We start from the raw sequence: 18,943 nt of genomic DNA, 5'->3' as shown, positions 1-18,943 counted from the left end.
TCTCAATGTACAATCTAACCATGCCTAACCATTCCCATGTGATTCTTGTCTACGTCCTCTCACAAGGTCACAGTGAAGTGTCTTTTCAATTTGCTGGGGCCTTTTGATTTTACCAAGACTCCAGAGCAATGCTCAGGCTATCCAATGGGTATCGTTCACTCTGCATGTGACTAATCTGTCTAGTTTACCAGCAAATTTCTTTGATGACATCCCTGATAGAGCCCTTCTTTATAATTTATTATTTTTAATATGTAGCAAGTTCATTCTTAATATGTTTCTCTTCTGTGCACAGTGGGTCACCATTTCGATTCTTTGGCAAATGCAATATTTAATTACTAAAAAGAAAATATCAAACATTAATACTACAAGCACAAAAATATCAGTGAATCACCTATTTACACAGATGTATTTGAACAGTTATATACATTTTCTCATTCTTCCTTTTACTTTAGTAGCTTTGTTCTACTAAGTTGATGATCTGACTACTCTAATAAGCTGATAATCTGTAAAGGATTACAGCAGCCATCAGATTTAAAAAAAAATTAAATACAAGCAAATTCATTTTCAAATTACATTAGTTGGAATATTTGCCAAGGCTCCCTACTCTCTTCTTCAAATATTAATGACTTAGAGGCACGGGGCTTACATTTTTCTACAACTTTTTGTCACATCTAACTCCTGCAGTGGTTTCTTATCACATTTTTTTTTACTGTCCTCCCTTATGCCCACCTTTGCCCTGAAGTCACAAAGGTTTTATGAAATTCTAACTAGAATGTATCTATAATCATACTCTGCAAAAATTGCTGGCACATAATTTTCAACAATCTTTATAGTACTCTTTTTGCTAATTCTTTTCATAAATACCTCAACTTGAGATAAGCAAGGATACCATCAAATGATTTCTTGCCCTGAAAGGCGTTAAAAATACATTACAGAGATATACTGCGCCATTTTCTTTAGAACTGTCTACTAATAACACAAAAGGTGAAAATTTTAACACTAATTGTGTGATATTACTAATCTTACTATTTTGAAAGACTAGTTTCAAAATACATTTTCTCTCAAATTTAGTTCTTACACGATTAGTTCTTGGTAATTAAAAATTTATCAACTGAGCAGAGTTTAAACAACATTTTAACCCCTAGATGGAAAGAATCACCAACATAAATGAATTTATCTAAAGACTCACCAATAAAAAACTTAATTGAACTATCAATACATGCATCCTATTAAAGAATTAGAAGGGCAGTATTGCTTGATTTTCTGTAATTCTTAAAAATTATTATGAATCTCCTCAAACAATTTAAAAATAAAATTATGACCTCTGTTATCTAAAATTAGATCAAGTAGAGCAAAAACTTCAAAGTAGATAACCTCCATCTTTGTTTGTTCACAACTTCACAAGAAGACAGTCACACTGTGTACTACTGAGCTTTATTGATTTTACTAAAAGATGCCTTCATGAATTACTTTCATATAAAGAAAAATACTCAGTTTTACCTGTACCAGGCTGGGGAATTGGTTCAGAAGTCTCCATTTCATCACAAGGTTGCACTGGATCCATATCTCCTAACTGTTTACAATACATGCAGACATACTCTTCTTTTAACTGTGAATCTAATTCAGTATCTCCTGTTTTGTCACATTCTGTATGAATCCATCTGTAGTAATTAACATTAAAAATTTTTAAATACAATTATGCAAATTAAAACAGCCTTAAACTAAATTCAACACATAGATGCAAGAGCACCAAGTAAAAGCGAGTACAGCAATAGCACAAATATTTCAACCAAAAAGGAAGACGCTGAAGAAATAGAAATCATAAAAAAGTATCAGTTATCTTTGAATGGAAAATTATGCTATTTTATAACTTCCTTTTTTCCCTCAATCTACCTCATTTCCTTTGATTTTCTTTTTCTTGTCTTCTAGATGTTCATATTTTTCTTCCTTCCCTTTGATATAATTTTCTTTTTTTTAGAAGCTGCCAGTAGCACTCATGCCACTTAAGCCTGACAATTCTTCTTCTTCTTTTTTCTTAAATTTAGGCAATTGGGGTTAAGTGACTTGCCCAGGATCACACAGCTAATAAGTGTCAAATGTTTTGTCTGAGGCCAGATTTGAACTCAGGTCCTCCTGACTTCAGGGCTAGTGCTCTATACACTAAACCATCTAGCTGCCCCAAGCCTGGCAATTCTAAGAGGTAAAAAGGTTGTTGGTACCTAACTCGGATAATATCATCCTTTTTTACTAGAAGGGACTTGGGACCCAAGAGCTAAAGGAGGGTAGAGATAATCATCCTCAAGGATCATTATGTCTGACTCATTTCAAGCAATAAATCTGGTCTCTTACCTTTTACACACGTGACAATGCAACATGTCTTTCTGCAAGTCTGGTTGGTAGCACTTTCCACAGAAAGGGCAGGCCAAATTATCTTGAGGTTGATAACAACTGTCACACACTAGGCAATTGTGGTGCCACTGAGAACTGGTTCGAGTGCCACATTCTGCACATATTCTGCAGTTCTAAAGATCATAAAGTAAACATAATTGCAGATACGTTTTAAACTGACAGAAGTTGTATTTCTTGACAACAAGGTAAGACTTTACCTTGACCATTATGAATTGAAAGAAATGTTTAAAAGTAGAAAAAAAATTTCAATAATATTTGTAGTTATTTAAACAATAAACTGTATTGGAAAAAATTACTTGAGGACACAATTATTAATATAAATTTAAAACAAAAAATAACAACTACTTAAGCTTTGCTCTCTAAGCTAAAAATTAAATTTGACTTTTTTTTTTTTTTTGCATGGCAATTGGGGTTAACTGACTTGCCCAGGGTCATACAGCTAGTAAGTATCAAGTGTCTGGTCTGACACCAAATTTGAACTCAGGTCCTCCTGACTCCAGGGCTGATGCCCTATCTACTGCGTCACCTAGCTGCCCCCAAGTTTCACATTTTATTAATGAAGAGAAAATAAAAAGATTCTTGCCTCTGCCAAATACACAACTAACTCTTACTCTCTGAAGAAATCAAATTCTATAATGAATCGCCACCATAAAGCTGTCATCCTATACATGGCTATGTTACGACACTTATTACAAGATTTATCTTTTGGGGTTATGTGATAGTCATCACCATCAATAGAATGTCATCCAAGAAAGTCAAAATGTGTGTACGTTTTGTTCTTTGAAGCAGTTACAGCTTTCTAAAGCAGTGTCAAAAGATACTTTAGCCTTCTCACGTAATTATAAAAAGAGGTTTCTTTGAGTTATTTACCAAAAAAAAAGTATTTTTTCTCCCAGTATGGAGTTCCATATCTCTAAGAGACTAGGGAGAAAGTTCTAAGATGGTGGTTGATGCCACAATTTGAATAACCATTTGTTCATAGCAGATATTCATATATGCATACATATCTATAAGTATCAAATATCCACCATCAACACCATTTTTCTCAACATTTCAGCAGTAACAGAGGTAGAAACTGGAATGAGCTGCTACCAACGGAAAAAAACATCACCTTGAAGACACAGAATTGTAAACTTTTTATCTCCTCATCTATTGTAAAATCTAAGCCCCATAAGTCTATTTTAATTCTTCCTCTCTTCCACAACACAAAAAGTCGAGGTTCAGCCCAAGAATAGGCCTGCTCCTTTAAAAAATACTAAAAATAAACTGGGTCACACCAGATGTGAAAAGAGTTCTGCCCTAAAAGATTCTTACCTCCTGGGTCCTTTATATATCTCTGGTGCATTTCATAGAAAATTTAGATTCTCCTCTACTAGACTGCAAACTCATTGAGAATAAACTTAGAAGCTTATCTTTTTACCCCACTTCCCCTCAATACCTTATAAGTAGCTCTCAACGAATACAGTTTAGTGAATGAATTTGAGTAAGACCCTACCCATTCAAGCGCATTCGAGAAACTGGACTTCTTATTTTGGCATGGCTAAAGACTGTTCCAGTGACCTTAGGCAAGTTAATTAATGTTTCTATCCCTCAATTTCCTACTTGGATAATAAAGAAACTTTGAATCTAATCTATAAAAATCTAATCTATTATGAAATTCTAATATCTTGTCCATAAAAGTGTATAATTCAATCACGGGCCACAAACTGGTTTAAATATTAAAATTCTACTATGAATAGAGCAAATTGTCATCAACACTTGAAAAAATTATTTGTTGGGATTTTTTGTTCATACTCAATGTGAATGGAAAAAGTCAAAAGCTTTAGCATCGCTTACTATTTTTTACTATCTACTTTCAACATTTTGATGATAAATACCCAAAACCACGTCCCATCTTTAAAAGATACACAAATGTGCTTTAAAAAATTACAAAATCCGTTTTCCTTGATATGGAAAGATAGAAACCCTGCCCCATAACAGGGAAACTATTTTTTTTAGGGTTAGGACTTCAGCTAAAGAATGTTGGTAGAAAGCATAAAAAATGCCAGTTCCAGAAAGGAAGAGACCATTAGAAATAAAGTTAAGAAAATGAAACAAGTAGAAACATTAAGCTGCTGAATACTGAGGAAAGATCTAAAATCAAAGAACTTTAATCAAAGATTAAAGATGAGAAAGAAGGCTAAAAAGGACTATGAGGTAAAACAATCAGAAAGAAAAACAAGGGTAAATTTTTAAGCAGAAAGGTATGATTTATGGTGTTATCTAAAAATAGACTTTACATATTAGCAAATTCTAACTTTAATTTGTGTGAGCAATAGGATTTAAGTTTTGGTTAGAAAACAGTTTCTTTATTTCAAGTTTAATTCACAAATGAACTTTTTTTGTCTTCAAAATATAAGAGACCAACAAAAAACTATTTAAATAAAAATCATAACCTACTTTGCATTTCCAGCCATTTGTTGGTACTGAATCCATAACTGGTTGAAGACAAAAAGTGTGATACCCTTTGTCGCATGTATCACATACCAGCATCTTGCTATCTTCTCCAGAGTGCCTATAAAAATAAGTTAGCACTAATGACACAAAACAACATTAGAAGTCTTTGTATAGTAATAAAGTAATACTAAAAAATATATTTTCTGTTAATACATATTCCTATTTCTAAGTTCATAATTCATCTCATACAGGATATGAATTATTTTTGCTCCTAGCTTCTATTTCTGTAGATATGAAGAAACAATGAGGAAAGCCATTAGGAAAGGGCCTGTTGTTCACTTTCCCCTTCAACAGCATCTTCTTCTCTGTTCCATGTCATATATCTCTCCACATATCTCTAACCACCTGATTTCAGGAATTTATCACTTCTACAACTGTCACCTAATAATTCTAATAGCTTTCATTACCTCAAATATATCTTCTAAAAACTACCAAAATAATTGTGCTAAAACACATATATAAAAACTGTCAATCTATTGCTCAAAAAAAAAAAAAAACCAACCCTTCAATGGCTCCCCCCAGCCACAAAGATAAAATATAAATGTGAATGGTATTCAAAGTCATTCACAATGAGATTCTAGCTTACCTTTCCCAGGGACAACGAACATTATTTCTCTTAATACCCTCTAAATCCCAACTAAAAAAGATTACTTGCTATTCTAAGAAATAATACACTTCACATCCTCTCTGTTTCTTAATGCTTGGCTTCTTATTTGTCAAAAATTCTTATCTTCCTTCTTTTCCTATGAGGTCTTTCTATTATCAGAAAAGTTAATCCTTTCTCCCTAAAAAAAAAAATTGCTTATGATTTATTTATCACTGTACAAGTTTTGACTCTGGAAGAAGGGAGGTTTCTTGACAATAACGACTATAGTTGATTTTCTTCACAGTTCCAGGACTAAGTACAGTACACTTATAAATTGGGTTATAATAAATATTTAGCTGAATTGCATCCCTCTGTCTTCCTGGTTATTAACCTCACCCAGTCAATCAAATCAGAAAAAGACCTGGTATTTATGTAAAGATAAATATGCTTTAAAATTTATTCATTTTAATGTACTAATTCTCTTATTCTTATTTTAATCAATGACATTTATTAATTATTAATAATTATATAAATAAAAACAAAATTAAATTAAAAATAAATATATAATTATATGTACATAAATGTATATATAAATAATAATTAATTAATAATTATTCTTATCTTTTAATACTGAATGAAAAAGTCTGCCCACACTTTAAAGAATTTCAGGAATCAAGTAGGTAGAAAAGATTTCTACTGGGCAATAAAGAAAACCTTTCCAGTATATTTTAATACATCAATGGTTAACCATGTAAGTAAATCTGTTTTACTCATTTTAGGGTATTGCGAGTAGGAAGGAACAAGTCAAGTTCTTTCTCCTCAGACCTCAACTATACTCTTAAGGGGTGGGAAATTACCTCTGGCAGAAACAGCTGAAAAGCTACTCCCTGGTAATTTCTGAGTATTACAGGTTACAATCCCAGGTAATTAGTGACTTCTTTTAGCTGCCAACTACTTTGCCTTCATCTGGTTAACTGTATGTTCTCATCCATTCCCCACAATTTTAACTCAAATTTCTGTCCCATCATGTTGACTCTCAATACCAGGAAATCAAAACACATCTGAGAGCCTACCTTCGCTGATGCAAAAAAAGAGTTAAGGTATGACCTTCCATCTGATCACACACCAATCTCGAGCTGTGTTCTCTTCTCTCCTCTTCATCTCGTATCATTCAGACATCTTCTGTCACTATCTCCTAATTCACCCTGTGTCACAAGGAGGCAGTCCAAAACCTTGCCAGAGGAAAGCTCTGCTAACACAAGAGATCCTATTCCATCCTATCTCCTCCAAAAGACTGCCTTCTTTATTGACCCCTTTCTCTTCAATCTTGTCTCTTTCTACTACTAGACCCTTCTCTGTTGTCAATAAACACATTACCACATCTCCCCTATCCTTGAAAACTCCTTCTCTGATCCCTCCATTACCAATAACTACCATCTTAAATCTCTTCTTCCCTTTGTGGAAAAACTCCTTGATGCCTCACTAAAAAGATGCTTCCACTTCCTCTCCTATCACAGTCTTTTTAACTCCCCACACTCCAGCTTCCAATTTCATCATTCCACCAAAACTACTCTTTTCAAAGTTGCAAGTAATCTCCTAACTGCCAAATCTCAAATCTAACAGCATTTTCTCAATTCCCACTCCTCTTGACCTCTCTATAGGCTCTGACAACATAGACCATCCTCTCATCCTTGATATTCTATTCTCTCTAGGTTTCTGGGTCATCACTCACTGTTGGTTCTCCTCTTTTCTAACCAAGCCTTCTCAGGTTCCTTTACTGATACAGGTAACGGACACTAACCACAGGTATCCAAGAGGATTCTGCCCTGGAACCACCTCTCTTCTTCCTCTGCACTGCTTCATTCAGTGATCTCATCAGCTCCCACAGATTTAAGTATCATCTCTACACTGATGATCTACCAATCTTACTCAAACCTCTATACTGACTGGCAGGCTCTAATCTTCACCTGTAGCCAATCTAAATGATAGCTGTACAGTCTTTCAACTATCTCTAGCTGCTGAAAATTCAGAATGCTTAAACCAGGACTGGTAAAGGATGATTTCTTTCTTCCCCAGCTAGAGATATTAGCGAATTTAAACACACGTGGTGTCCCTTAAAATATGTTCAGCTCTGACATACTAAATCTCATGAACTTCTATGATATATTCCGCAATTTCACCTCAGGGATAATTAAACCCTTTATCTCACTATGAGCCAATTCTATGACCAAAAATGGAGAGCTCATCTGCAACTACATGATCAGTTAGCTCTAATCATATGATCTCCAAATCATCTACACATTCATCCCCAGTTTTGTCCTCAACTTTCCACGCAACTGGTATATCACCAGATTCGTAGTGATGCATTTTAAAAATATAACTTATTACCTTTTCTCCCAAATCAGCGCTTCCTTATAACTTATGTTTCTGAAGAGCACCACTATTCTTCCAGTGACTGAGATTTGTAACCTTGAAAGCATTAACTCTTCACATATTCTTCATTCTATCCATATCTACTTAGTTAATTGATTCTATCTCCACAACATCTCACTTCTAACCTGCTGTCTTCCATAAAACTGCACCCACTTGAGATCCTTATTACATGTCACTTGAACTATTTAAATAGTCTCATAATTGTTTTCTATGTCTTATTTCTCTTCTCTCTAAATAATCATCCATGCAGCTGCCCCAAGCTATTCCTAAATCACAGATGTGACCACATGTGCCACCATGCTCAGAAGGTTCTAGGGGTTCCTTAATATTTCCAAGATAAAAATTAAAACTCCTCTATTTGAAGAATAAAGACGTTGACCATTGCTGATCCACAACTATTACACATTACTTGTCCCTCATGCTTTCCACAATCCAGTCAAACTGTCCAGATCACTGTTCCTCACTCACAGGATACAGGGCCCAGCTCCATGACTTTAAACAGAATATTTTCTAGGGCTAGAAAATACTACCTCACCTCTGTCTGTTTAAAAGCCTGGCTCTCCTCAAAGCTAACCCTAATCCTAATCACCTAGTAAGTGTCTGCTCACCACCATCAAAATTATTTTTATACTTACTGTACACACACACACACACACACACACACACACACAAACAGAAGCTGAGTTACAACTTCTAAATCTCATTGCCTTTGTGACTGGGCAAGTCATGTAGGCTCTGAGTCTGAGTTCACTCTGTTAAAACAAAGGGTTTAAAATACATGATCCTATGACATTGGACACACAAATTCAAATAAATCAATTACCAACAAATGTATAGGCATAATATTCTACATTCCATATATCCAGAAGTCATGTAAAGTACATGTTTCTATGGTTAATTTTCTTTTCATATATTAGGTGGAATATGAATTCAGAACTTATTGATTCCAACGTGATAAAACTAGGTCATGTTGCTTCTCAGCATAAAATTGAGATCTGCATCATTTCTGATAGGTAGAGGCAAAGCTCTAACTAGTGGTACTAACAAAGCAAAATTACACTAGAAACAAACCAAAAACTATACAACTCATTGACTATATTTACAGTTGTAATCAGAAAACAACAAAGAATTTTGGGATGGAGGCAGAAGTACTTGGATTTGGATATTTTTGTACCAATAAAACCCTAAGAGGATATAGTTCTCTGAAAGGGGATACGATAGCCATGAATTTTCTTAGGCACAGGGGCCACAAGCACTCCTTTCCCCTGTCTGAAGGAGGAAGTAACTTGCCAATAAGCTTGTTATTTGAAACTAGGGATTGCAGGGTGTAGAATGTAATCTTTACTCCTCAATGAAGTGAGGAGCAAACAAAGGGTAGGGATATGACCAACCTCAGCTGAACCCTTCTGGATCTTTCTGTTTCTTCTAAATTGAAACTCAAATAATAATTTTGTAAAAACTTTCCTATAGCAAAAAATTTTATTTCTGACATCAAATTTCCTTAGAACAGTATATCTGCATCTAATTGAATTCAAAAAATTATTTTTGAATGCCAACTATGTGTAGGACATTGCACTAAACAGAAGATACAAAGACAAGATGAAAAATAGTCTCTTTTCACTCCAAAATTCCTTACCTTATAAAATAATCTATGTATATTATACATTACTTCCAAACTCATCTCTCCAGGTAGAATGCTCTTTAACTTAACTGTTATTTTTCCCTCTTGGAATCACTAGTATGTAGAAGATTTTGCCCAAATATATTTAATACGGTTCTTTGTATAGGTGCTCAATAAAATAACAGATTAAGGAACCTTTAGAGGCCTTCCTCATTTTAACAGATGAGGAAATTAAGACAAAGATGAGTTAAGTTGACTTACAAAGAGTCACATAACTAGGATGTGTCTGAGCTAGTATTCGAACTCAATTCCCTAACTCCAAGTCTACCACAATATCTCAAGAAAGAAACACATGATGCCTGCTGATTCAATATTTAAATATAATCTAAGCCAGCCCCATAATCCAAGTATCTTCCCTGTCCAGTTTTCCAAAGCCTAGATTGATGAGATCATAGACAAACAAGTGAGACAAGTCGACAACGTTCCCTTAGGTTAGATGTAGGCATTTTCAGTAGACTTTCAGGACAGCTTCATAGTCTGCCCAATTTTTCCCAACAATTACTAAGGATATAGGAATAAAGTTAGGAGCCATGAATATTCCGTTTTATTCCCATCTCAGGTAAGGCTTTAAATTTAGGAGGAAGCTGAATGCCCCTTTGCTTCAAATAGTAAAAAATCTCCCATACATTCACTGGTTAAAATTGTTCAAATTAGCAATTCATTTCAGTTCACACACAAACATCCTTAGGAAAGTCAAAGGGCTGAGTGGATGGAAATAAATGAATAAATGAATAAATAAAGGAGTAGAGATAATATGGATAGGAAAATGGCTTTAAAAAGAATAGCTTAACCAGATTACTTCTTTAAGCACATAGAAATTTTGATATAAGAATCACAGTTGTAAGAAAGAACCTTTAATAAGCATCTTAAGATGAACACAATGCATTGTTATTTTGCTAATAAACTCCTTAAGAACAGGGAGTTTTTAGCTCATGTCTTGGTATTACTAGAGGAAACCAAGAAATTTTGTGAATGCAATTTGGTATCACAAACATGCCTGTCTATGAGGATAGAAATAAGCTGAAAGGAATATTAATCTAGATGAGAGGTGTGAAAAACATGTAGCCTGGCTCACAGGCTACATGTGGCCCTTCACTTTCCTGAGCATAGTTTGAACTGAATTAAATCTTAATTGGAAAATATTTAACAAAATAAGTAAAAATACCAAAAAAAAAAAAACAACCCACAAAAAACGCCACAACACCCACCCCAGAAATATTACATTTTAAAAATAAGTCAACACAGAGCCAGCAAGAATCCTTATGTATGGACTGCTAGCCCTGTTTTTGAGTTACACTCAACTCTTTTACACATTTATCATAAATTCTTAAAGTGGCTTTCTACTAAGAAATATTCTTCTGTGAATTTAGCCAAAAATGAGTCCATTTTCCTGGGATGATCACAACTGGATAACATAAACACATAAGGTTAAACCAGGATAAGCTGGTACAATGGGATAAAAACTTTAACATTACTGAACATCGGCTAAAGGAAAAAAGAACTGGTAATTCAGTCCATATGGTGAAAACCTAGATTTGTTTTCAACCTTTCCATACATAACAAGAGATTTAGTGGGGTAGAGCTAAAAGACAAATGAATATTGCACTGAGGGACTAGGTTCAAATTCTGCCTCTACAACTATCTAGATAGCCTTGAACAATCACTTAATATTTCTTGGCTTTATTTTCTTCAAAACCTATAAAATGATAGGATTAAGCTAAATGACACCAAAGGTTTGTCCAAGGTCTAGGGATCTATAATTGGACTAAGTCAGATCTTGATTAGACATGCTTATCCACATCAGGACATTAATGCTTGCTGAATTCAATTACCAGTAGGAGAAGCAGAGCAGCAGTGTAAAGCAGTCAAGTGAAATATTTATTATATAATTCATATCAACTACAAATGACTATTTAGCTAAATTACATACTAAATAATAATGATGAAAGCACATGTTTTGAACTAATATTTTCAATTAATGAAGCTAGATCACAGCAGTACTTTCTATATTTTCTAGCCACTCTGGCTAATGAACAACACAATTCATTCCAGAGAGACAGAAGTTTGCCCTACAGATGGTGAAAGCCCTAACAGCAATAAATGCCCTTTGCCTTTTCTTTGTATCCCCACCACTCAGCATGGTGACCGGCACATAACAGTTCTCAAAAAAAGTTTCCTCACTGATTTAAAAAACATGGGAATGGAATTTAGAACTTTGGCTTCTCCAGTAACATACTGTTGAAAAAGTAAGTCCCACTTAAGATTAGACATAAAAATTAGCATGGGCCACTTAAAATCATTTTCATATCTAGACCATGAAAAGCATAATGTGATAATTTACCAAATCACTGTCTAGGTTACTAATCATTTTAGATAAAGAAAAACAGGCTGTCTTTTCCTTGTTGATTATCACATTCCTCAGTTTAAAGCTTAAAAAAAAAAAAAGACAACAATTAAGGAGAACCAAACCAACTGGATTCTCTCATTGATCAGTACCCAAACTTAAGATTAAGACAAAAAGATCAAAAAAGGCAAAAAAGGAAAACAAAAAGAAAAAACATCAAATAAGATTTGGGATCACTTGGCACATGTTTTTCCATGTCACTGCTTTAATCTGAGAGCTATAAAGAGGACAGTTTACTTCTTTCTTCTCCCTATGCCCATGTAGCAAAAGTTCTACAGCAATAACCACCTTAAATTAGCTAGACAGAATTACCCTTATTCAAGAGGACTTAACCCACTAATTTTTCTTTATTTCACATGATACCATATAGTATAGTTAATATGATGCTTTCTAATTAGGTTGCTAATTGTTTCAGGTTAAATTCAATAAACTGAGAACCTAATATTTTCCTAATGCACTGACACAGTAAAATATTAGCTAAATTACATAGGATATTATGGTTTGCAAAGCACTTTAGTACTATCTCATTTCATGACAACATTCAAAATGTGCTGTATAGTCTTGCCTCTTAAATATAATGGCTATGTGATCCTGGACAAGTTACTTAACCTCTCAGTAATAAAGGCAATTCAAGTAGCTGAGATGGGGCCAACCTATATGTGTGGATGTTAGTCTTCACTTATTCTCACAAAAAAAACCCCGAAATTGTGCATGACCTGTAATTCTATTAGTGTGTCCAACTTCCAAGACACCTGCTCTAAAACACGGAGCCTTAGGGACATTTTATAAATTATGGAACTAAGACTCAGATACAAAAGGGGTGTTTCCAGGGTCATATACTATCTCTAGCAGCATTCAAGGTTAGGTCTTCTTAATTCAAGGTCAAGTACTCAACATATTATATGACACTACCTTTCTAGAGAAAAGAACACATAACTAAACCTGAATTAAACCTATTTTCAAATGGCTATTGTAGAAAAGCCTTTTGAAAATGAGAGGGAGAGAGAATATGAATGAATGAATGAATGGGGGAGAGAGAATGAGTCCGTTACCTAATAAGGTTATCAAAGAAAATTATTTAAAATGTATTAAATTTGTCTAAATTCTTATATAAGTGTCAGAAATCATGCAACAGGAAATAAAAATCTTACACACCTGTCATCATGTTGTATATACAACATGTCATCAGTAAACTTGCAGAGAAATAAATATTTTAAATTAGAAAAATTGAACACACACACACACACACACACACACACACACACACACACATTAGGATTTAGGAATACTATTTCACAATAATGAAATTCATTTTTACAAGATTCAGTATGGCTAAAACTACTCAAGTAGGAAAAGTAAGATAGAATGCTTGTGTACTTGGTAATGGTTTTGTTAAAATTTCTTTTAAGAGTGCTTTAGCAACCAATATTTTCCAGAATCACAAGGGAAGAGAAGCTAATCATGGAAAATAGTAAAATATTCTCATTAAACACCATTTGGAAACAGATTCCTTAATAACTTAAAAAATAAAAATTTTTATAGCACAAGAAGGAATATGGCATAGCAGAAAAATAAGTAGCCTTAGAGAAAGGAGGTTCTTACTCAAGCTCTGCCTTTAACACATATTGAATGACTTTGAGCAGGTAACAATCTCTCAGTACAGTGGACAACTCTTTATGACTAAGTGGCAGAACAAATCTTCTTGTGTGCCATACCCCTCTTACCCTCTTGAAAACTAACAAAAACATAACTGATTATCTAAACCAATTCTGACATCAACTGTTAACTTTTTTTCTATTAAAGAAATAATTACTGTTAACTTTTTTTCTATTAAAGAAATAATTAAGGATCATCACAAAATAAATTCTTGCTAAAAATTATCATTAATTTTACTGTTTACTAACATTGAAAATTATGCCCAAGAATAGCCTTTATCCTGAAAGGGAAACAAAACTAGTAATGCTGACTTTGTTTGAATGTTATTACAGCGTGATCTTAAGCACTCTGATCACTTTTCAAACCATGACTATCAAAGATAAATGTTCCTCTTTAAAAATGTATCTAGTAATATAGTATGACATTAGGTTAGCAATCCTCATTTCTATAAAGCTTAATTTCTTATGATGAGGAAAACATTTCCCTGATATTCCATGATTTCTCAACATACTCAACAGGAAGTTCTTGCACCCAATTAATAGATAAGTTAGTTAAAATTTTTACTTACTTGCAGTTCTGGCAGACTTTGCAGTCAGGACACTGCCAACCTGCTCTTTTTAATGCGGTGACTGCTATGTCCAGGCACATTCCATGGTAATGCTGGCCACAAGTAGTACAAAAGAATTGATCTCCAAGGTCTCCAGGACTGTCACACACTGAACAGTTTGCTTCTTCTTTTGCTATAATTTAACAATAAAGTAAGAATGTCATTTTATGACAATATAACATTTCTCAATGTGATAAAGATTTTCTCAAATGTGATATACACCTATGAATATACCAAAATAAAGTCAAAATGGGTTCATGACTTAGATATAAAGGCTGATACTATAAGCATACTGGGAGAGCAAGTTTGCAGATTTATGGAGAACAGAAGAATTCATGACCAAACAGGAAATAGAGAACATTACGAAATGCAAAATGGATGATTTTGATTACATAAGATTGAAAAGTTTCTGCAAAAACAAAGCCAATGCAACCAAGATAAGAAGGAAAGGAGAAAATAGGAAAACAATTTTTACGACCAGCATCTCTGATAAGGGCCTCCTTTTTAAAATTTAGAGAATTAAGTAAAATTTATAAGAATACAAGTCATCCTCTAATTGATAAATGGTCAAAGGATATGAACAGGCAGTTCTCAGATGAAGAAATTAAAGCCATCTATAGTCATATGAAAAACTGCTCTAAATCACTACTGATTAGAGAAATGCAATCAAAAAAACTCTGAGGTACCACATCACACCTATCAGAATGGCCAACATGACAAAACAGGCAAATGATAAATGCTGCAGAAAATGTAGGAAAACTTGAACATCAATGCATTGCTGGTGGCGTTGTGAAATGATCTAAACATTTTGGACAGCAATTTGGAACTATGCCCAAAGGGCTATTAAAAATATGCATACCTTTTGACTCAGCAACAGCACTTCTAGGGCTATATCCCAAAGAGATCATACAAATGGGAAAAGGACCTAACTGCACAAAAATATTTATAGCACCTCTTTTTGTGGTGGAAAAGAACTGGAAACTGAGGGAATGCCCATCAATTGGGGAATGGTGAACAAGTTGTGGTATATGAATGTAATGGAATACTATTGTGCTATAAGGAATGATGAGCAAGCAGACTTCAGAAAAACCTTGAAAGACTTATGTGGACTGATGCTGAGTGAAGTGAGCAGAACCAGACAAACATTGTATACAGTAACAGCCATGTTGTGTGATGACTAACATTGACAGACTTAGCCTTTCTCAGTAATGCAAGGATCTAAGACATCTCCAAAGGCCTCAGGATGGAAAATGCTATCCACATAAAAAGAAAGAACTATGGAGTTTAAATGAACATTGAAGCATACTATTTGTTTTTTTTTTTCTTCTGCTTTGTTTTGTTTCCTCTTTTTGATGGTTCCTCCTATCGGTTCTTATTCTTCCTTACAACATCACTAATGTGAACATATGTTTAATAGGAATGTATATGAATAGCTTATATCAGACTGCACACCATCTTGGGGAGGGAAGTGCGGAGGGAGAGGTAGAAAAATTTAAAACTCAAAAGCCTATGGAAGTGATTGTTGATATATCAAAATAAATTAATAAAAAAAAGAAAGTCTCCTGTTTCTAGTTTTGTTAATATGATGATTTTATTTTTTGCGTTTTTAAAGTTTATCTTCAAATCCCAAATTCCCTCCTCCCACCCAAAGATGCTATGGAAGATACAGATTTTTTTTAAAAAAATCACAGAAAGAAAACATCTTAAAAATGATAATTGGTCAGATGGCATCTAATGATTCTCTGAAACACCAGGAAATAAATTCAAAATATTGCAAAAGCAGAACATATGAAATATTTGATAGGAAAAAACTGATCTGGAAAGCAACTGCACAGAGATAATGTTAAGAATCATTTGACCATTTGAAAGCCATGAACAAAAATGAATCTTAACCTTATATTTCAAGAAATCTTGCAAGAAACCTGACCAGCAATTATTAGCATAAAGTGAAGAATTCGCCCCTAAAACAGATGAGAGTAGCATAATGGATTAGAAACTAGAATTTAACAACATGTTTTTAAAACAAAATGTGCTTAGAAACAAAAGGATACACACAGAGTATAATAAACAACTGGAGCAGAATCTGTTACCCTTATCTTCAAAAGCAGTAACACAAATAGAGCTAATTAAAAGAAATAAACAAGGAAAGTACATTTTCCTAAAAGGTACCACAGTCAATGAATTAATATCATTACTGAATATATCTGCACCAAAAGATATAGCATCTAAATATCTAAAGATAATACCTGAAGCTCTCTTTTCCCATTGTTTTCCTCTAATAGTCTCATAATTTAAAATTTTTTATTCCTTTTTAAAAAATTTTTCTTCAACTTCACTGGGAATTCCTGGTGGACTTGCGTCAGTTTGCATTTTTCTTTAAGGTTTTGCTTATAGATTAAAAAAAAAAGTCATTATCTTCTTTGTGTCTTGAGCTTCCCTGTAACCACAGCAGCTCTGTACCGTCAGGTCTTTTACTTCTTGACTTTGTATTTTATATTAGGGCGGCGCTCTGTGCAATTCTTAGAAGGAATGTACAGCCTGACCTTCTGAATTTCTAGGTATTTTCTTCTGCTATTTTCTCACTTCAATCTTAAATCCTGTAACTTTTCAGTACTTTCAAAGGAGTAGAGATCTCTTCATTCCACTCCAATTCAGGAGGTATTTTCCACAGGGAAAAACAGTTTAGAAAACAAACCCTCAAAGTAAACAGAATCTCCAAGGCCCTGAAATGGTCTTTAGGAGTTTAAATTTGCAATGATATTATAATCATCATCAAGAATTGACGTTCTGCTAGCATTTTAAAATTTGCCATGGGCTTTGCACACATGATCACTGCACACATCATTCTTTCTTAATAGCTCAGTTAATTAGATACTACTTGCTATACAAAAGAAATCATATTAAGTTCCTAGAATAAAGTAAAATAATAAAAGTGATGCTTGACAATTAAAAGGACAATGTTTTACTATGTCGCTTGGTATAATAAAAGAGATATAATATGTGGCTGGAGGAGAGAACAGTATACTATGGCTAGAAGGAGTAATGGACAATGCTAGACTTGATTCAAAAGGAATTGAGTTCAAATCTCTTTTTAGACACTCAGAAAACTTTGTGATCTTGAGCACCTCATCTGTGTTTCAACCTCAACCTCCGTATCTGCAATATGTAGATAATACTAGCTTTTGTTTAGTAGGGTTGTATTAAGAAGAAACTGATAAAATATAAGTAAAGCAATTTGTAAACCTTCAAGGGCTATTTTAACTATTAACTACAGACCAGATGCAGAATGCTGAACTAATAACAATTGCTGTAATCCAAGTGTGAATGATGAAGACCTGGATTCTAAGGAAGGTGGAGTAAGGGGGAATAGAAAAAAAAACAGAAATAAAAGATAGCAATTTAATGGAATTATTAAGTAATCAAAATTGGTTTCCCAGAAAATTCTAAATTTCCCAGACTTTCAAAGTGAGATAATTAAAGAAAAATAGAAATCCCTGTAACAGAAATTTGAAAATTAAAAAGGATAACCTACCCCTTCTTCATTTGGTTTTTTGGATACAGTATGGTGTATCCAAATGATATATACTCTGTATAGTGAACATGGATGTGGAAAAAGTTATATATTTATCTTTATTAACCTATACAAAAACACAAGACTTTTTAAGCAATAGCAAGGACCAGACTGATATATGATAACTTGATTTTGTAATGGAACTCATTTAGTGCTAAGGCTAACTCAAGAAATATCTAAAAATACCTGGAATGATTCACGAGATCTAATACTGAAGGTTTGTATGATGGATGCTACAGATGATAAAAAACAGGTAAATAAGAAAAGGCATCATTTAAAGCTGATGGTGGAATCAAAAATTCCAAAGTGGGCCAATAAAGCCGTGAAGAGTCAATGACTAAATGGCTGTGTAAAGTAGAAGGAATTAAATGATAAGCAATCCTAAAGATGACATGAATGAAGCTGAGCATATATGTCTGAATTGTGATGGTAGTGGGGATTGAATAACAAATCTTTGAATTCAAACAATACCTTGCCATAACATCTTGGATGCGACCATACTGATATACCTAAGATGTAATCATTGGCATCAAGAAGATAAGGAAATTCATCATGTTCCATCATGGCTAAGCTGCATATGTTAGAGTTATCAGTGCAAATGCAGCTGTCACAAAGAATGAGGAAAGGAGAAAATGAAGTACGAAAATTATAAGTGAAGTGTTACTATTATCTAATTAAAAGAAGGAGGTAATGGAAGGCTGGCATATCCTTCCTATGATGAAAATTAGGGAAAGGATGATAGATCTATGGACAAAACAGTTCATTAGAATTGAGAGTAGATTACAAACTTCCATAATTACTTAGGAAAATAAAAAGAATGGGATATGTTTAAAGATATGAGTTTTTCATGTTGGAGAGACTCGAAACTATACGCATTTCCAAAGACAGGCAAGCTTTTCCTTTAGTTGATTTTTTTGTTCATTTGTCAAAAATAATATGGAATAGAACACCATTTAGAAATCACATTTTGATAAGTTTTCCGGTCACCGCTAATTGTTAGTCTCAAAATACCATTTTTCCTAGAAGAGGAGAGTAAATAAAATGAAAATTTTTTTCAGTGAATATTATTCTGCCAGTTGAAGAAAATATCTGTGTCTCCA

The 18,943-nt window shown here is 33.7% G+C and overlaps 1 protein-coding gene across 2 annotated transcripts in view; it reads right to left on the bottom strand.

Moving 5' to 3' along the window:
* The window catches only part of KMT2C (lysine methyltransferase 2C), a 306,292-nt gene that overhangs the window by 149,865 nt on the left and 137,484 nt on the right, over window positions 1–18,943 (bottom strand). For both annotated transcript variants that reach the window (XM_078152657.1, XM_078152656.1), the window contains exons 8-11: window positions 14,234–14,405; window positions 4,849–4,963; window positions 2,350–2,522; window positions 1,501–1,661 (exon numbers count right to left, since the gene is read on the bottom strand). In XM_078152657.1, coding sequence (XP_078008783.1) covers window positions 1,501–1,661; window positions 2,350–2,522; window positions 4,849–4,963; window positions 14,234–14,405 — 621 coding nt within the window. The remainder of the gene's footprint in view (window positions 1–1,500; window positions 1,662–2,349; window positions 2,523–4,848; window positions 4,964–14,233; window positions 14,406–18,943) is intronic.

Source organism: Phascolarctos cinereus, unplaced genomic scaffold (genome assembly GCF_003287225.1).
Source record: "Phascolarctos cinereus isolate Bilbo 61053 unplaced genomic scaffold, phaCin_HiC Scaffold_1;HRSCAF=81, whole genome shotgun sequence".
Classification (NCBI taxonomy): Eukaryota; Metazoa; Chordata; class Mammalia; order Diprotodontia; family Phascolarctidae; genus Phascolarctos; species Phascolarctos cinereus.
The sequence above is the reverse complement of the archived record's forward strand: the minus strand, read 5'-3'. Positions and strand labels throughout refer to the sequence as shown.